This window comes from Loxodonta africana, chromosome 18, assembly GCF_030014295.1.
Source record: "Loxodonta africana isolate mLoxAfr1 chromosome 18, mLoxAfr1.hap2, whole genome shotgun sequence".
NCBI lineage: Eukaryota > Metazoa > Chordata > Mammalia > Proboscidea > Elephantidae > Loxodonta > Loxodonta africana.
The window spans coordinates 11,570,811-11,587,047 of NC_087359.1; the positions used below are offsets into that span (position 1 = coordinate 11,570,811).

Genomic DNA, 16,237 nt, shown 5'->3' on the forward strand with positions numbered 1-16,237 from the left:
GCTCTGCTCGCACTGTCTCGGCGGCGCCAACCGAAGCGTCCGCCCGCCCGCGCCGACATGCTGTGCCGCGCTCTTCTCTGCCTCGCCTTGGCCGCGGCGGCCAGCGTCCGCGCCGACGCCCCCGAGGAGGAGGACCACGTCCTGGTCCTGAAGAAGAGCAACTTCGAGGAGGCGCTGGCGGCCCACAAGTACCTGCTGGTGGAGTTCTGTGAGTGGAGTGGGGCGGCCCGGGCCTGCGCCTGCCCCTGCCCCTGCCCCTGCCCCTGCCCCTGCCCCTGCCCCTGCCCCTGCCCCTGCCCCTGCCCCTGGGTTCTGGCCACAGACCCTACCCTGCCCGCCTGGTCGAGCCCTCGCCCCCAGGGCCCTGCCCTGCCCCAGATCCCTGGCCCGGCCTCCAGATCCTGCCCGTGTCTGATGGGAGGTGTGTCGGGGACTACGCTGCCGGGAGGGGCCGGTGCGGGGCTTGTGTGGGGAGCCCCGTCCCCTGGGGTGGACAGGCCAGCGCAGCCTTGCTGCGCCTCCCCAGATGTCTGGCCGCCATGGGTACCCTGAACTGATCTCTGAGCTGCTGTTGGGGTCTCTTCGCAGTTCTGGGTTGTCAGCGGCAGGCCCCTCTCAGACGGGTTGAACTTTAGCACCTTTTGAGGTTTTGCTCATCCTGGGGGCTAAAGCCTACTGTTCAGACGGGTGCAGGCCCTGTCAGCGTTCACAGCCTCACCGTGTTGCTTAAGGGGCGCTTTTTTTGCCTAAAATGGAAGCAGCTATGCTCAGGGCTCAGTAGGCTGAATGCTGGACTGGGAGCCAGTCAGGCGCCTTTGTGTCTGATGGCCACATGGCAGGACCCCTGAAAGAATAAGAAAAACAGGACCGACCCATGTGAGCCTCAGCATACAGCCAGGCGCTGGCTAGCCTCCACGTTTCTTAACTGAACTCACGTAAGAGCACGCTGGATGCTGTGCCCACACCCGTTTAACCTGAGATAGCTATTTCTTTAATAGTGCCGCAGACTGGCATCCCAGCCTTTATTTGCATGTGTGAGTGTGCAAGCCTAACTACGCCTGGGTGGTCAGCTTCTGCTGCACGCAGCTGTTAGCCCTTGTTGACTGACAGCTCTATGTCCACATGTAAAGGACCAGATTGGAGACCCTGGGACATGATGAGCACATGCGTCACGTATCTGTGACTTCTTCTTGCTAGGTGTACGACAGCCACACAAACTTTCTAAACTTTTTTCTGGATTCTTGAGAGATTCCAGGGACACTTTTGCCCTAATTGTTTACAGGTAGTGTGAGGTTACTAGTCTTTCAAATCTGCCAGAAAAGTAGGGTGGGCGTTTGTTGCTGACCAGTTCCTCCTGGCCTCAGTCCCAGTGTTGCCCAAGAGCACCAAGACAGGGCTTAGCATGGTGTGTTAAGGAGGGTTATCTTGGCCGTTAGATAAAGTTTTTATGAAGGAAGTACCTAAGGAGCCAGAGGGGGAAGTGATAGGCTGGACCTGGTACACTTTCTAGCTTTTTTTTTTTTTTTTTTTTCCTCCCAGACGCCCCGTGGTGTGGTCACTGCAAAGCCCTGGCTCCTGAATATGCCAAAGCAGCTGGAAAACTAAAGGCAGAAGGTTCTGAAATCAGATTGGCGAAGGTTGATGCCACCGAAGAGTCTGATCTGGCCCAGCAGTATGGCGTCCGCGGCTACCCTACCATTAAGTTTTTCAAAAATGGAGATACAGCCTCCCCCAGAGAGTACACAGGTGGGGTACAGCTGCTCCAAGGAATGCATGGGTCGGGTATGGCTTTCCCCAGAGAATGCACAGGTGGGACCACGACTGTTTAACTGCCTTTAGAGAAGTGAGGAGCTCTGGTGGTACAGTGGTTAAAGCACTCAGCTACTAATAGAAAGATCGGCTGTTTGGACCCAGTAGCTGCTCTGCGGGAGAAAAACATGGTAGTCTCCTTCCATAAAGATTTATAGCTTTCAAACTCTATGGGCAATAAACTCTACCTTGAGAGTCACAGTGAGTCAGAATTGCCTCTGTGGCAGTGGGTTTGGTTGGTTGGAGAGAGGGCCTTGCCCGTAGGCCTGGAGGGGCTCTTCACCTGCAGTCCAGTAGGAAGGAGTTTGAGAGGCGTGGCAGGAACCTGTTCTCAGACCGGCTTCTCTGTTCAGGTTTTAAAAGTCCTGCAGGAAAGCTCTCTTGTCCTGAAACAACTCCTCAAGTGGGGGTGGGGGAGGGTATATACCATGTGATCTGCTGTGATGTTTTGGGTGGGAAGTGGGGGTAAGATTCAACAGTGAGAGGGTGGCTGGCGCCACGCCAACCACACAGGCCCGCTGAGCTGTCAGTGTTTCTAGGAGTAGCATGTGTAGCAGTGACACCCAGGGGGTGCTCGTGGTATGCCAGGTGCCGCCGAGCTGAGTGCCTGTAAGGAGCTGAGGCTTATAGTAGCTCAGTCACATGCCCAGTGTCACATGGCACCAGTGGCAGCACCCGAATGCAGACCCAGCTCCATCTGCCTGGCGGAGAAGCAGGACGGCCCTCTGTAGCCACATCAGAACGGGCGGCCTTGAAGAAGAGTGTTTTGTCTGTAAAGGTGGGCTCCGCGGCACGTCCGCCAGACCTGCGTGGTTGTGGCCTGTAACCATCTACCTCAGTGTCGGCAGAGGCGTTCCTCAGAGTAATTCTGTCTTGTCATTCTAACGTCAACAGCCTTGATTGCCTAGTGGCTGCTAGCGTGTGGCTCGCACTTGTACTTGTGTTTGCTTTCGGAACAGGAAGTTCTGTGTCCACAGTTGGCCACGATGTAGTTGCTAATAGTTAGGTTTGCTAGGTGGGACAACTGCTCTTAAATCCACTCACAACTGGTGACTCAGCTTTTCGCCACCACTCGGCTGAATCCTTTTAACCTGAGACCTGGCACCCTTCCTAAATCGTACCAGGTAGTCAGACCTTAGGTGGGTAAAGTAGTTATTCAAGATCTCAGGAGCAGGTTTACTTGTGTTCTTTTTGTCTGCTTGTGGTGGCATGCAAGTGCATGATGACATTTGAATTCTTAACAGTCTGGGAGGGATGGAGGGCAAGCCAGGGACCAGGAGCACCTGGCCCACCTGTGAGCTCAGAGGCCTGGGAGGGTGAGGGGGAAAGCAGCACTGAGATGAACTTAGTTACACCACGTCACTACAATCCAGGTGAAACCTTCCTGAGGTCCTCAGGTGGAAAAAAAGTATGTGCATGTCGGCATGTTTAGCGAACTTAAACGTCAAATGCAGTTTAGAAAATGTAAAAGATCAAAGAAAAAAAACGATTTACCATCATGTCACTGTTTTTTCTCCATTAAACGCAGCCACGGTCTTTCATGCACAAAAGATTCTTGGAAGGGTGGGCCGGCAAGATGCCACGTCACCCCAGGTGCTAGCTCAGATGATAACAGGAGGTCGGCTGCCTCTGGGCAGCGGTGCCCCTGGCCTCAGAGAATAACCTGCCTGTGTTTGGGTCCAGCCGGCAGGGAGGCCGACGACATTGTGAACTGGCTAAAGAAGCGCACAGGCCCTGCCGCCACCACGCTGACCGACAGCGCCTCAGCAGAGTCCCTGGTGGAGTCCAGTGAGGTGGTCGTCATTGGCTTCTTCAAGGTAGTGGCTGGAGTGCCACCCCCAACCTTGTCTTTCCACAGGGGTCCCACTGCCCCATCCCCAGGCCTGGTCCTGCCGTGCCCCTTGTGGGTGGGCCATGTGGGGCTGTGTGGCCACCCTGTCCTTCCTCTTCCAGGACGTGGAGTCGGACTTTGCCAAGCAGTTCTTGCTGGCAGCGGAGTCTGTCGATGACATACCATTTGGGATTACTTCCAGCAGTGACGTGTTCTCCAGGTACCAGCTCCACGAGGATGGGGTTGTCCTCTTCAAGAAGGTGAGGCCCCGGGCACCTGCCCAGTTTTCCGGGCGCAATCTGCAGAGGGGTGAGGCTTCACTATCTCCGGGAAGAACCTTGCCCCCAGGAGGCCCTGGGGCTGCAACCCAGCCCAGAGTGCCGCCCAGGGCCCTTGTCTGCAGTAGGTACTGTATCAGCCACTTAAGCTGGATCTTCAGACCTCAGGCGGGGCTGCACGGGTCATCTGCTGTGGTGGCCAGTGTGCGGTGTTTGTAAAAGGCACAAGCGGACCCACTTCTGAGCATTAGCTTTTTGTGGAAGCATTCTCGCTCTGTTGGCAGTGTCCACCTCCCGTGTTCCAGCCCTGAGGGGTTCTGCAGACCCCCAGGATCCAGCCTGAAAACTGCCAAGCTGGCTGTTGCAGCTCCTGGGAGAAGCTGCTGTCATACTTCGATGCTGATCGGCCGGGGTTCCTGTTTGCACAGTGTTACCAATAAGGGTGGTGTGTGGTGGGCCTTTTTTGCACCTTTTATTTTAGTCATCGGGAGGATTGTTGCCAGGCGGGCAGGTCGACAGGGTGACCACCCCTCACTCTTGGAACATGGCACTACCTGGATGCAGGAGACAGTGTGTACTTAGGTAGCAAGGTGCTAGCAGAAAGGGAGTGAAAGATCTGTGAGAGGGCAGAAAGAGTGCTTCAGGGGTGGGGACCTGGGTCTCTGACCTGTTCTGGTTGTCCCCGTGGAGAGGAAAGGATTTTAGGTTTGGAGCAAACGGCTGTCTGGGTTCTCTTATCGCACCAGAGAACGCAAGACATTCTGTCTTCTTTCTCCGCGCGTAGAAGTCCTCCGAGCGTGCCCCAAGTGAACCTATTGTCATCACAGAGGGACCGACATTTTAACTGGACATGTGACTTACGAACAGTCGTGCATGGTTGAGGTCAGGAGGCAGTGTAGCTGCATTTAGATTCCTGGAGTCTATAGTTCCTAGAGGCCTGTGGAAGCGTGGAGTCCAGCTCTTCCATTTCCATTGCCCTTAAGCCTAGAAGGAGGACTTGAATCCTGGACTGAGGCCTTGGGTGCTTGTAGATCCTTCTTGAAGGGTACAGTGAAGATTTGTTTTTCCTCCTGCTGGAAGAGGACGTGGCACGCGATAGATCACTTTTCCAGGTGATTGTGTGATTTTTCCTGCCCAGGAATGTCTGCATGGCTGGGGTGTAACCCACCCACTCCAGTGGCAGTGCATCCCCCCAGCCAGGTGGCTCAGGTGGTATGGGTGCCTAGAGCTGTGGACTTGGCTTCCTGGTGAGTTGTGCTGCTGGGCCAGGAGGGGGCACAGCTGAGGCAGCACAGAGCGCAGATCCTCCAGCCCCACTGCAGCCATCCTTGGGCACTCAGCCCTGTGATGCCGCGTCAGGCTGTCAGACCTGGCTCCAAAAAGCGAGCTGGCCTTTCTATTTGTGGGACCAGGTGGCGGGCTGGAAAAATGACGAGTGGGGTCATGCTGGCACTGGGGCTGTTGGTTCCCAGTAATGTGACCAGTGGTCTGGTGAGTTGGCTGTCCTTTGTCTGTGCCAGCACTTCATGTCTCTTGTTCTTTAGCACTGGGGCAGGTAGGATGGGCTGTCCTTGTTAGCTAGCTGTCACCCAGGGACCAAGCCGCCCACACCAGCCCAGAGCACCAGGCTTTGTGTTGCCTCTGTAATGTAGACAGAGCCCTGCCCCCTGCACTGCCTGTTCTTCCCGAAGTAGATGACGACCCTCGTGTGATACACAGCCTTTCTGAAAGACTGTGGTCCAGGTTAGGGGTGGCAGCTCTGCGCAGCATCGCAGCGTGGTGGCCGCAGGGAGTGCTGGGGCACTGGGGAGGCTGCGGGCTGCACAGGGGTTCACATACCCACTAATCACCGCCTAGCAAGATCCCTGGAGAAAGTGGGCCTCGCTCACGCTGGGCCTGATGAGCTGGCTCAGCCAGCAGCCAGTTTCCCAAGGAGCCTGGAAGGGCCTGGCGGCCCCACCTCTTCCCATCTTTTATCTTCTCTCCCCCTGTGGTTCCGGAAAGGAACAATCGGTTTGAAAGCCCCTGTCCCTGAATCCTGTGGGAGTGTGGCGCTGTGTCCCCTGCTCAGCGGCCGGCACACAGCAGGACCGGTGTGTTTAGCCGCATGTTTGGTGGTGGAGCCCAAATGTGCAGCCACAGGGCTTTCTGCAGAAGGTGACAGGCGGTGGGTGGGGCTGACAGCCACTCTTCTGGGAACTGGTTGAGGAAGTGAAGAAAAAGCCTTGTACGAGGCGATACCCATCTGTGAGTGTCCCTTGTAAGAAGTCTCGGCAGAGGAGAACACGCTCCTGGGCGACATCTTAGCACATTGTGCAAACACTTCCTCCGGTAGTTGTTTCTGTGCCGCCTGCTGAGGAGGCAGCAGCTTCGCTTCTCCTTCGCCTTCTCCGCCCAAGACCAGGCCCTGTCCAACCTCTGAAGTGACAGTGGCTGATATTCCTCAATAGCTAATGTTCCACCTCGTGGGATCAGGGCCCCTTAAACATTTAGACATCATAGTACTGACCCTGAAGAGCTTCTGTTGATGTGGATCGCAGTGGTCGATGGCTTGTACCAAAGATTTAAACCGAGAAACTTTAAAATTCATAGTAAAGTCTCTATGTGTTATCATAAATGACATATTTTCACAAAAAGAATAGCCCCCAGGCAAGAGTGTTAGTGGTAAGGGCGGCGCTGTTTGATGGCTTCCTGGAGGTCAGTTGGGTGCTGTCTTGCAGCAGTCTGCCTCATGCTCACGGCATGTGGCCTTGGAGAGTCAGCTGTGCGCTCCCGAGAGGTTGCAGTGGGATTGGATGGTGACATCTTCCTGTCACAGGGAAATACGTGACCTTGCAGGCCCTGAAGGGGTTGTTGGGGCCACACTGCGAACCTGAGGAGGGTAGTTTATACATTAAAGCCAGATGCTTTCCCGGCACCCCAGGATGTGGAGGTTCTCAGAACTGCCGGCAGAAGGGCGTGTGAGCGGGTCACAGGACAGACCTCTGGGGCTCGGAGCCGCTGCCGTTCTGGCACGTGGAGGCCTCCACCTGCTCGGGCTTGGACTCGCCCCTGCCGACCTGCTCGCTGTTCTGAGGGAGGCAGCAGTGTTGGGTGGGCTTTCCTCACTGCCCCACTGGCCATCGTGGTAGTGCTTGCTCTCCAGGTTGAGGTGGGTAGGGGGCAGGGTGAAGGCCTGGAGTGCCCAGATGGGGAGCAGAGCTGCCTGGCTGCCTTGTTGGCAAAGCCCTGGGTGGCCTTGCTCCTGACACTCTTCTGTCCCCAGTTTGACGAAGGTCGGAACAACTTTGAGGGGGAGGTTACCAAGGAGAGCCTCCTGAACTTCATCAGGCACAACCAGCTGCCACTGGTCATTGAGTTCACCGAGCAGGTGGGCACGGGGCTGCTGGGCGTGGGGTGGTGGGGCCAGGCTTGCTCCCTGCACTGAGGCTCAGCTCACAGCTCAGACCACGTGACTTTACGTTTCTGACACAGACAGCCCCGAAGATTTTCGGAGGTGAGATCAAGACACACATTCTGCTGTTCCTGCCCAAGAGTGTGTCTGACTACAATGGCAAACTGAGCAACTTCAAGAAGGCGGCTGAGAGCTTCAAGGGCAAGGTGAGCCGCCTCGGCACCTGGCCAGTGTGGGGACGGCAGTGGGTGGGGCAGATAAGCACTGCTTCCAGAGGGGCTGGGTTGCAGGGTGTTGCCGAGACCCTCCTGGAGCGCACACCTGCTTCGGTGAGGACCCCTCCTTTGGAGCCAGGATGCTGGGGACTGTGTGGTCCTGGGGTCAGGCTCCCAGGCCCGGTGGGTCTGCTCTGGGTGGATCAATCTGAGCTCGGTGGCTGTGGTAGAAATTAGACACCCAGGCCTGGAACACCCCGGTCTTCCCGGTACTATCTCAGTGTGCCTTTTTTTCCCCGAGATCCTCTTCATCTTCATCGACAGCGACCACACCGACAACCAGCGGATCCTTGAGTTTTTCGGTCTCAAGAAAGAGGAGTGCCCGGCAGTGCGTCTCATTACCCTGGAGGAGGAGATGACCAAGTACAAGCCTGAGTCGGACGAGCTGACAGCAGACAAGATCAAGGAGTTCTGTGACCAGTTCTTGGAAGGGAAAATCAAGGTGAGGAGCTCTGGGCCCAGCCATCCCCAATTTCTTGTGGCTCACAGGTGTCAGACCCCATGAGGCAGTGAGAAAGTCACCATTCTTTATAATGTCTGGGGGACGAGAAACCCCTTGCTGTGTGGCAGCAGGACAAGTATCCGAGCTCTTTTGGGAAGTCGGGGCAGGGCAGGCACACTTTCTCCCGGGCAGCCCTGAGTGCGAGGCTCCATGTCCCTCTGACTCCTGGCACATGTCCCTGTGACTGGTGACTCTGTGGGCCACTCTGGGCCCCGAGGACTCCAGAGGCCCCCACTCTCCCTGTGACTGGATCCTCATCCACAGCCACATCTGATGAGCCAGGAGTTGCCTGAGGACTGGGACAAGCAGCCGGTCAAAGTGCTGGTCGGCAAGAACTTCGAGGAGGTGGCATTTGACGAGAAGAAGAACGTCTTTGTGGAGTTCTGTGAGTGCACCGTTCCTGCCCTAGCGGGATGGGTGGGGGTGGCCTCTGCATGGGGGGCCTGGAGACAGACCAGAGCTGCTTTCCCTGCAGATGCCCCATGGTGTGGTCACTGCAAACAGCTGGCTCCCATCTGGGACAAGCTGGGAGAGACATACAAGGACCACGAGAACATTGTCATCGCCAAGATGGACTCCACGGCCAACGAGGTGGAGGCGGTGAAAGTGCACAGTTTCCCCACGCTCAAGTTTTTCCCTGCCAGCACCGACAAGAGAGTGCGTGCCCAGGGTGGCCGGGCAGGTGGGCGGCAGGACTACTGCGGCCGGCCCGGGACGGGCCTCACCTTCAGTGTCTCTGCAGGTCATTGACTACAACGGGGAGCGGACACTGGAAGGGTTTAAGAAGTTCTTGGAGAGTGGTGGGCAGGACGGGGCAGGGGATGAGGACGTAAGTGTTAATTCTCACCGACCCAGGTGGGCTGGAGGAGGGGCTCAGCCCACGTAGTCCTGCTGGGTGTGCTGCTCGCGTTGCTTTCGGAGTACGTGTGTCTGTCCAGTCACTGCCCACCCTGCTGTGAGGACCGCCTCACCTGTGCTGCGAAGGTGGCTCCGGATACAGCGTTAGACGCTGGTGTCTGCTTCTGGAGTCTATGTGGTTCTCTCTCTTCCGCCAACTGTGACGCACAGCGTCACTCCCGAGCCCCTCAGCCGCTGTGCCTTGTGCCATGGAAGGTGCCCTGCTGGGCAGCGGGGCATCACGGTGCTCCTTCGAGGCCTGTCCTCCCTGGTCGGGGCACAGCAGGGCTGCCAAGGCAGGGAGCAGGGGAACGGCCCCCTCACAGGAGCCTTTGTCTTGCTCAGGAGCCTGAGTTGGCATCCTGGAAGCCATTTTTTAAGGGGGGAAACGATTTCTTTTTCCTTAAACATGAACGTACCTACGTGTTCACAGCAGGTCTTCTTGGGGCGGGAAGTGGTCAGCCCTGAGGGAGCCCCCCTCCCTGGCTGCCTAGTGTAGGTGTGGATGCAGGGAGAGGCCCGTGGTGGCAGTCCTCCCATCTCAGGGCCCTGGGGCTGGCAGGGTGACTTGCAAGACAGGGTGATTGCTGGGTCCTCACTGCAGGTGGTCTTCCCTGCCAGGGTGGGGACCCCTCTGGTGTCAAACCGGGAGAGAGGTATACCGCCTGGTCATCTGCTGAGGACCTGGTGGCAGCGCTTACCCCCCGGCCCCCACACCATCTGCTCAAGAAGCAGCTGCACATATCCTCAGTGGCCAGGCAGGCGCTGAGGCCATGTATGCCCCCGCTGGCACTGAGGGTCCATCTAACCCCCTTTCTCACACACCCAGGATCTAGAAGATCTGGAGGAGGCTGAGGAGCCAGACATGGAGGAAGACGACGACCAGAAAGCTGTGAAGGATGAGCTGTGAGGCTGGAAGACTGACCTGGACCCCAGATGCCCATACCTCAGGGCAGCCCTCCCGGCAGCGGTGCCTCTGGAGACCCCAGGACCCCCTGCAGGGGCAGCAACCGAAATCCAGGGACCTCTAACGCTTCCCCTAACACAAGTACACCTCCCTGCCTCCCCTCTGGCTCTTCCGTCTGGAAAGGATCTGTCTCCAGGGCCGCCTGGCTGCCTGCTCTTGGTTTTCATTGTGATGTACTTCTGTACCTGTATCTGTCTGGAGCGCTCTCTGAAATGTTTGGGGATCCCACGCAGGCAGCGCCCCTTCCTGCAGAGGTTTACGCCATGCTGCTCAGGAATTCCGCCTGTGGGATCATTAAACGTTTTTCGGTGTCAGGGTGTGTTTCTCCTTGGCTGGGCCTCCTGGGAGTCCATACCCAACATGGGGACAGGAACAGCCCAGGCTGGGCACAGCCACTCTCCACCTCGTGCCAGTGTGGCCACAACAGCATGGCTTTCATTTTTTGGTTAAACAGAGACTTCCAGATCTCTGGCAGAGGTTGGGTCCCACCATGGGAAGGGGCTGCCACTCCGCTCAGAGGCCCAGGGCCAGCCTGGGCAGTCCCTCTGCCCCCCTCCCTGGCCCAGCTCTGGCACGCCGGACCCTTTGCCCTGCAAGGTGGCCGGAGGCCGACCAAGGCACAAAACAGGACCTCGATTCCCAGGCTGGGAGCGGGGCTGTCTGGGTGACTGCCAAGACAAGTGTCAACAGTTCTTCAGGCATTTCTACCCAATATTAGAATTGAACACATTGGCCAAATAAAGTTTAAATTTTACTACCTATTGTTGCTCCTGCATTGTGATCTACCTCCTCCTGCCCAAGCCGAGCAAACCCTGACCCAAGGAGAGAAGTGGGCCTGGGGGGTTGCTCATGATGACAGAGCTCTACCCTAAGTGGGGCACTCACAGCTCAGTGTGTTCTGGGGACAGTAGTTGCTTGTGCATTGTCACGTGACCAAGTGGAAGGCCAGGGGTGTGCTGCGGACTCCCTGGTGTCTAGTTGTTGCACTGATGACATGTTCACTGGACCCATGTATGCTGGGCCTGCAGCAGGGGCTGCAGCTGTTCCCCTAGTCTGATTCAGGCTTCAGAAAGGGGAAATCAGCAAATTGATGTGTTTGCTACCCAAGCCTTCATGTAAAAAGGATTGGGCTGGTTTTAAAATACGAAAATTCCTAGTGTTTAAAATGTAATTTGACTCCTAAAAGCTGCGCTTGCTCTTGGTTTGCAAACGGACGAGCACAGAATCCAGCCCACCTTCGCAGATAAGCTGCTGCAATGCAGGTCATGGTCGATGGTCTGGATTAGCACCCCAAGCCCCCCCAGTGGCGGTGGACACCTCTTGGGTCTTAGGGCCACCAGGGAACACCGAGAGTCAGGGAGGTGGCTACAGAACTGGGGGGCTTTGCACCCTGCTGCTGTCTGCCCAAGTGAGGGGGAGGCTGCAGGCAACACCCCTGAAGGAAGCAGAGGGGGCCCCAAAAGGCTGGGCAGAGCACATGGCTGAGCCCCTGGGGAACGCTGGCATTCCGCCAAGCCCCTCACGCCCCAACGCACCTTTGTATCAACTGGGTCCTTGAGCAGGACGTTGTCCACTCCCAAGGCCTGATGTCTACATGCTGAGTGCCTCTGGGTGTCACAGGGCTGCTAGGCTGGCAGCCAGGGACCACGCGCAACCGTGGCGGTGCCACACCTCGGCCCTCGGGTAGCTGTGGGAGACAGGCACCTCCTCCTGAAGCCCCCCAGCCTGCCGTCCAGGTCACAGCCCAGGACTGCTCCGGCTGACCTGGCCTGCGGTATACAGCAGGAGCACACTGAGGACACTGCTCCCTGTGGTCCTCATAGGACTTGTGCCTGGTGCCTCTGACTGGACCAACCAGGACCCTGGCTTCACGTGGCCTGATACTGTGTGCTCCGGCTGGCAGACTGCACCCCCTCCCTGCACCCTGAGCCTACATGACCACTCCCTACTCCCTTGCACCCAGCCTGGCCCCTCCCCCCTCCCATATCCTGCAGCCAGTATCCAGGGGCTTGTGTGGGGCTAGTTCCTCTTCCGGACCCTGCCGACACTTAGGGATGCCTAACCACAGGAAAGTGCCAGACAAAGATTCGTTTAAGTAGACACCAAAAATCCCACACAGTGAAGGGCCATGCTCTGTAACGCTTGCAGGAGAGGACAAGGGGCCTCTGAAAAGGGGACAGCAGGGTGACAGTGGGTCTGGCAGTCCTATCATGTGCTCAGTGTGGACCCTGTGGCCAGCTGTACAGGAGTTGCCTCTGGAATAAGGTGGGCCAGGCAGGCTGCCCGGCAGCAGTGGCACGTGCTCTGAGAAGGGCAGTCACCAAGGCCTCGCCCCTCCACAGGCAGCTGACCGAGCACTCGACGCTGGCTTTTCCGAGAGGTGTGGAGAGGTGTTTGACCCAGCCGGCAGGCTGGGGATTAGCGAGGCAGCTGCAGAGGCTCTGGGCTGGTAGTCAAAGCTTAGAAGCAGGACTTGTCTCTCACCCCTTTTTAGGTGGCAGGAAGCATGCCCTGGAGTCTAAGAAAACTGCCAGACCTGAGTGTGACTCTCGGGGTCCCTCTGACCTTGGAGCTGCCAGGCAGGGCTGGCCTCCCCTCCACAGCCTACTCCTGTACCCTACTTTCCAACGGGACCTGGCAATCTCCTTCCAAAAGGTCACGCCCTTGAAAACCCTATGGAGCTCATTTCTGTTCTGCACTTAAAGGATTGTCATGAGTCAGAATTCGCTTGATGGCAACTAACTACAAGCCACATAATAAGTTCATAGAGACCAAGGAGGGCCAGGGACAAAACTACATAAATACAGGCTTTGTTCTGTCGTCAAGTTGCACGATGCTTACACCAACTGTAGAGGTGAGCAACTGATGGCCAGCTCTGAAAAAGAGGCTCGCAAGTGAGGTGATCTAGGGTTTCTCACCTAGAAGACGTGTTCCCATGGCGACCCCCGCTACAGTGAAAAGCACAATACCTTTCTGGGGATCTGTTGTGCCTGGTAAGACTTTGGTGACCAGTTCCTTCTCTGATTCACAAAGAAACCCCAAAGCCAAAAAGCTGAGCCCCCTGTTAAGAGAATGCATTGGAGGATCCTTTTTGGAGTCACCCAACAGGCCTCTCCTGGGGGCTTACTCGAACCCTGGCTGTAGAATGGTGCCCGGCCCCGCCAGCAACAAGGCACTTGGGGGCCACTGCTTTAGACAGCGTTCTTTCACCTGATCCCCTGGGGTTGGGGGGGCAGGCAGAACTTTCCACAACCTAAGACAATCTCCTCAACAGAGAAAATTCTGTCTCCCGTGTGCAGTGAAAACTTTCAGTCTTTGGGGAAACAAGCCAGAAGGGACTGTACACGACTCTCAAGGGACCGGCATTCATGCTGACCACTGCCTGCTTCTGGGACCCTGGAAATTAGGGGACATTGAGTACCCCCTTGGGTGGGGGCCTCTGCAAAGCTGGGCCCCAGAGAGCTGTCATACTGTGTTCAGCCATGCCAGAGGGAACGAGACAGACCACTGCTCAGATCAGGGAGCCCTTCCTGGGTAGCATCCTGTTTCTCCCCAAATATTTGGCAAGAGGCTCTGCACCTCGAGGCACTCTAATGCACTTGTTGATTTGGTTTCGTTGGATTGAGAGAAGCCTAGTGACGCAAGCCTCCTGACCAGGTGGCAACAAGCACTGCCCTCTCTCAGGCAGTGCCCCTTGCCCCTAGAGGCCAGTCTGCCCTTGTTCTAGCTACCAGCTTCAAGTTCCTTAACCCCAGTTACGCCTGGGTTCCATGGCCCAAACTCTGCTCCTGTACGCCTGCCCCACCTACAGCCCCTTCACACACACTCACACCCAGCAGTGTGGGGTCTGGCTGTCAGCCCTGCTTCTTGGTGCTGTCACAAAAGCAAAAGCCTTTGGGACCCGGAGCCTGCTGGACTGTGTTTTCCTGAAGTTCTCCTGGTCGCCTCCTACAGGTGCATCCGCACAGGGCCAGGGGAGACAGGACACCCTGTCCTGGGGGCTGACTGGGTGCCGTCTTAAACGTGAGGTCAACAGGAAGTGCCAGGAACTGAGAACTAGGAGGGGCGGAGCAGAGCGGCAGTGGGGATCTGCAAGGTGAGGGTGCCTACAAAGGGCTTCCGTGGGAACAGGGACTGGCTGGGCAGTTGCCCTTGGTCACAGCTGGAGAACTTAGAGCTAAACCTGGAATCCAGGGTAGGGCTGGGGATTCTGAGCAGGAGGGTACTGCCCTCCAGGCCCAGGTTCTGGGAAAACAGCAGGTGGTGATGCAGGCCCCACCGGAAGGTGGAAACTGACAGGTGATAGAATTCTCACCTTCTGTGTGAGAGACCTCAGTTCAATTCCCGGCCAATGCACCCTGAGTGCAGCCACCACCCCTCTGTCACTGGAGGCTTGCAAGTTGCTACGATGCTGAACAGGTTTCAGCGGAGCTTCCAGACTAAGACTAGGAAAAAAGACCTGGTGATCTACCTCTGAAAATCATTTAGTGAAAATCCTACGGATCACAATGGTCTGATCTGAAATTATCATGGGGATGGCACAGGACTGAGCAGCGTTTCATTTCGTCGTGCATGGGACCAACATGACAGCAGCCAACAACAGGGACACGAGTTGGGCTTGTGTCTCTCTCACTTGTGCTCAGCACCCCGGTTCATCAGTGGTGTGGGAACCCCCCGGGGATTCCCAGATTAGGGTGGGGAGGAGGATGATCCTTACCGCCTATCACACCCTCTCCGAGTCTCTTGGGCTGTCGGTGACCTTTAACAGGCTTTGCCCAGGCCCCTGGCCTTCTTTCTGGGCCCTGTCCTTCTAGAGCCTTCCCTTGCCCTCTGCAAGGCACCTTCTGGGTCCAGCTGTGGGGCAAGAGTGGTAGCCAGGAAGGATCTGACCTCTCTGGCTGGGCACAGAGACAGGTGGACTGAAAGATGAGCTATCAAATATGATCCTGGGCAGGGAGGGAACGGCTCAGTTTCAGGCCCTTGCGGCAACGGGCATGACGGCACAGCTTTATATAGCTCTGCAGAACTACATAAGGCAGAGCACCCTGCCACAGAGCAGCACCAGGGTCCCTGTGCCGGGGAGGTCTTCGTCAGACAGGGCAGCCTGCACGCACCTCTGCTCTAGGCAGGCACCCTCCTCACCCTTGGCTCAGGAGGGTCTCCCAAGGGGCAGCCACCACAGCCCTACAACATGCCCAGCAGAACCGTCCGCTATGCCCGCTACAGCCCACAGCACCAGCGCCGGCGGATGCTGGCCGATCGCAGTGTCCACTTCCCAAATGATGTCCTGTTCTTGGACCACATTCGCCAGGGTGACCTGGTGCAGGTGGGGCGCTTCATCCGGGCCCGAAAGGTTGCCCTGGACACCATCCACCCCTCAGGTGAGTGTTGGCAGGTGCCGGCCAAGGGTCTGTGGGGTAGCAGGGGGCTGGCCGTCAGCCTCCGCTGTGATCCCCGCACCTCTGCCCTGCCCAGGCCTGGCTGCCCTGCACGAAGCTGTTCTCTCTGGGAACCTGGAGTGCGTGAAGCTGCTGGTCAAGTATGGGGCTGACATCCACCAGCGCGACGAGGCCGGCTGGACGGCCCTGCACATTGCCTGCAGCGATGGGTACCCGGACATCGCCAGGTGAGGAGGCCCGGGCTGTGGGCTTTATCCCACCCCCGAAAAGGTGGCCCTGTAGGAAACCCAAGGACTCCTGGAAGCCTGTCCCTGCTCCTTTCTCCTACTCAGAACAAACTGTGGAAAAATCAGCCTCGGCTTCCAGAGGGTCAGGTTTCTCCTTGTTCCCCCTACCTGGAAAAAACAAGCAGGCTAACCTCAGGAACCCAGCCACTGCCCTGGGTGAGGTGAGCGTCCTCCAGGCCCCCCACTGCTTCACCCAGAGCCGCGCTCTGCACCCAGGTACCTCATCTCCCTGGGGGCAGACAGAGACGCGGCCAACAACGACGGCGACCTGCCCTCCGACCTCATCGACCCGGAATTCAAGGATCTGGTGGAGCTCTTTAAAGGCACCAGGATGGACTGAGCCGGTCCTGGCACCAGGGCGCCCTCCCTGCAGAAGCCCCGGCCCGGCGCACCCCCTCCGCCCCCTGCACCTCTCTGGCCTGGCTTTTTCTCTAGATGACTTTTTTATGGTGACACTTTTTACTTTTTCAATAAACATGGTTCCTAAGCCCGTGGTGGTGGCTTCGATTACTGGTGACCGGCCCGCCCCTGGCTCTGGCCGTTGCAGGTGTTCAGTGCCGGCCGCGCTGGGCTGGAGGTTCTGGGGACACCAGCCCGT

General features: G+C 57.4%; 2 protein-coding genes across 3 annotated transcripts; both read left to right on the plus strand.

The window, feature by feature from the left end:
- Positions 1–31: 31 nt before the first annotated feature.
- On the plus strand, positions 32–10,712 carry P4HB (prolyl 4-hydroxylase subunit beta). Of its 2 annotated transcripts, XM_064270526.1 has the most exons (11): positions 34–208; positions 1,540–1,746; positions 3,493–3,626; positions 3,763–3,900; positions 7,184–7,288; positions 7,393–7,518; positions 7,829–8,029; positions 8,354–8,474; positions 8,565–8,746; positions 8,832–8,918; positions 9,816–10,712. In XM_064270526.1, the coding sequence occupies exons 1-11, from the start codon at positions 58–60 to the stop codon at positions 9,894–9,896; spliced, it is 1,533 nt and encodes a 510-aa protein (XP_064126596.1). In that variant the 5' UTR covers positions 34–57; the 3' UTR covers positions 9,897–10,712. The 2 variants fall into 2 exon arrangements, with proteins under 2 accessions (XP_064126597.1, XP_064126596.1); XM_064270527.1 differs by lacking the exon at positions 8,832–8,918 and having other exon boundaries at positions 32–208; positions 8,565–8,831.
- A 128-nt stretch (positions 10,713–10,840) lies between these two features.
- PPP1R27 (protein phosphatase 1 regulatory subunit 27) lies at positions 10,841–16,218 on the plus strand. The gene is made up of 3 exons (XM_064270528.1): positions 10,841–15,334; positions 15,429–15,579; positions 15,856–16,218. The coding sequence occupies exons 1-3, from the start codon at positions 15,145–15,147 to the stop codon at positions 15,977–15,979; spliced, it is 465 nt and encodes a 154-aa protein (XP_064126598.1). The 5' UTR covers positions 10,841–15,144; the 3' UTR covers positions 15,980–16,218.
- Positions 16,219–16,237: the final 19 nt, after the last annotated feature.

What these genes read in the sequence shown, in the direction of transcription:
- PPP1R27 (XM_064270528.1), top strand. Translation starts at nt 15,145, where the DNA reads ATGCCCAGCAGAACCGTCCGCTATGCCCGCTACAGCCCACAGCACCAG. An exon ending in GGACACCATCCACCCCTCAG is followed by an intron (nt 15,335 to 15,428) that starts GTGAGTGTTGGC and finishes TGCCCTGCCCAG; the next exon opens with GCCTGGCTGCCCTGCACGAA. An exon ending in GGGTACCCGGACATCGCCAG is followed by an intron (nt 15,580 to 15,855) that starts GTGAGGAGGCCC and finishes CTCTGCACCCAG; the next exon opens with GTACCTCATCTCCCTGGGGG.
- P4HB (XM_064270526.1), top strand. Translation starts at nt 58, where the DNA reads ATGCTGTGCCGCGCTCTTCTCTGCCTCGCCTTGGCCGCGGCGGCCAGC. An exon ending in CTCCCCCAGAGAGTACACAG is followed by an intron (nt 1,747 to 3,492) that starts GTGGGGTACAGC and finishes GTTTGGGTCCAG; the next exon opens with CCGGCAGGGAGGCCGACGAC. An exon ending in TCGTCATTGGCTTCTTCAAG is followed by an intron (nt 3,627 to 3,762) that starts GTAGTGGCTGGA and finishes TTCCTCTTCCAG; the next exon opens with GACGTGGAGTCGGACTTTGC.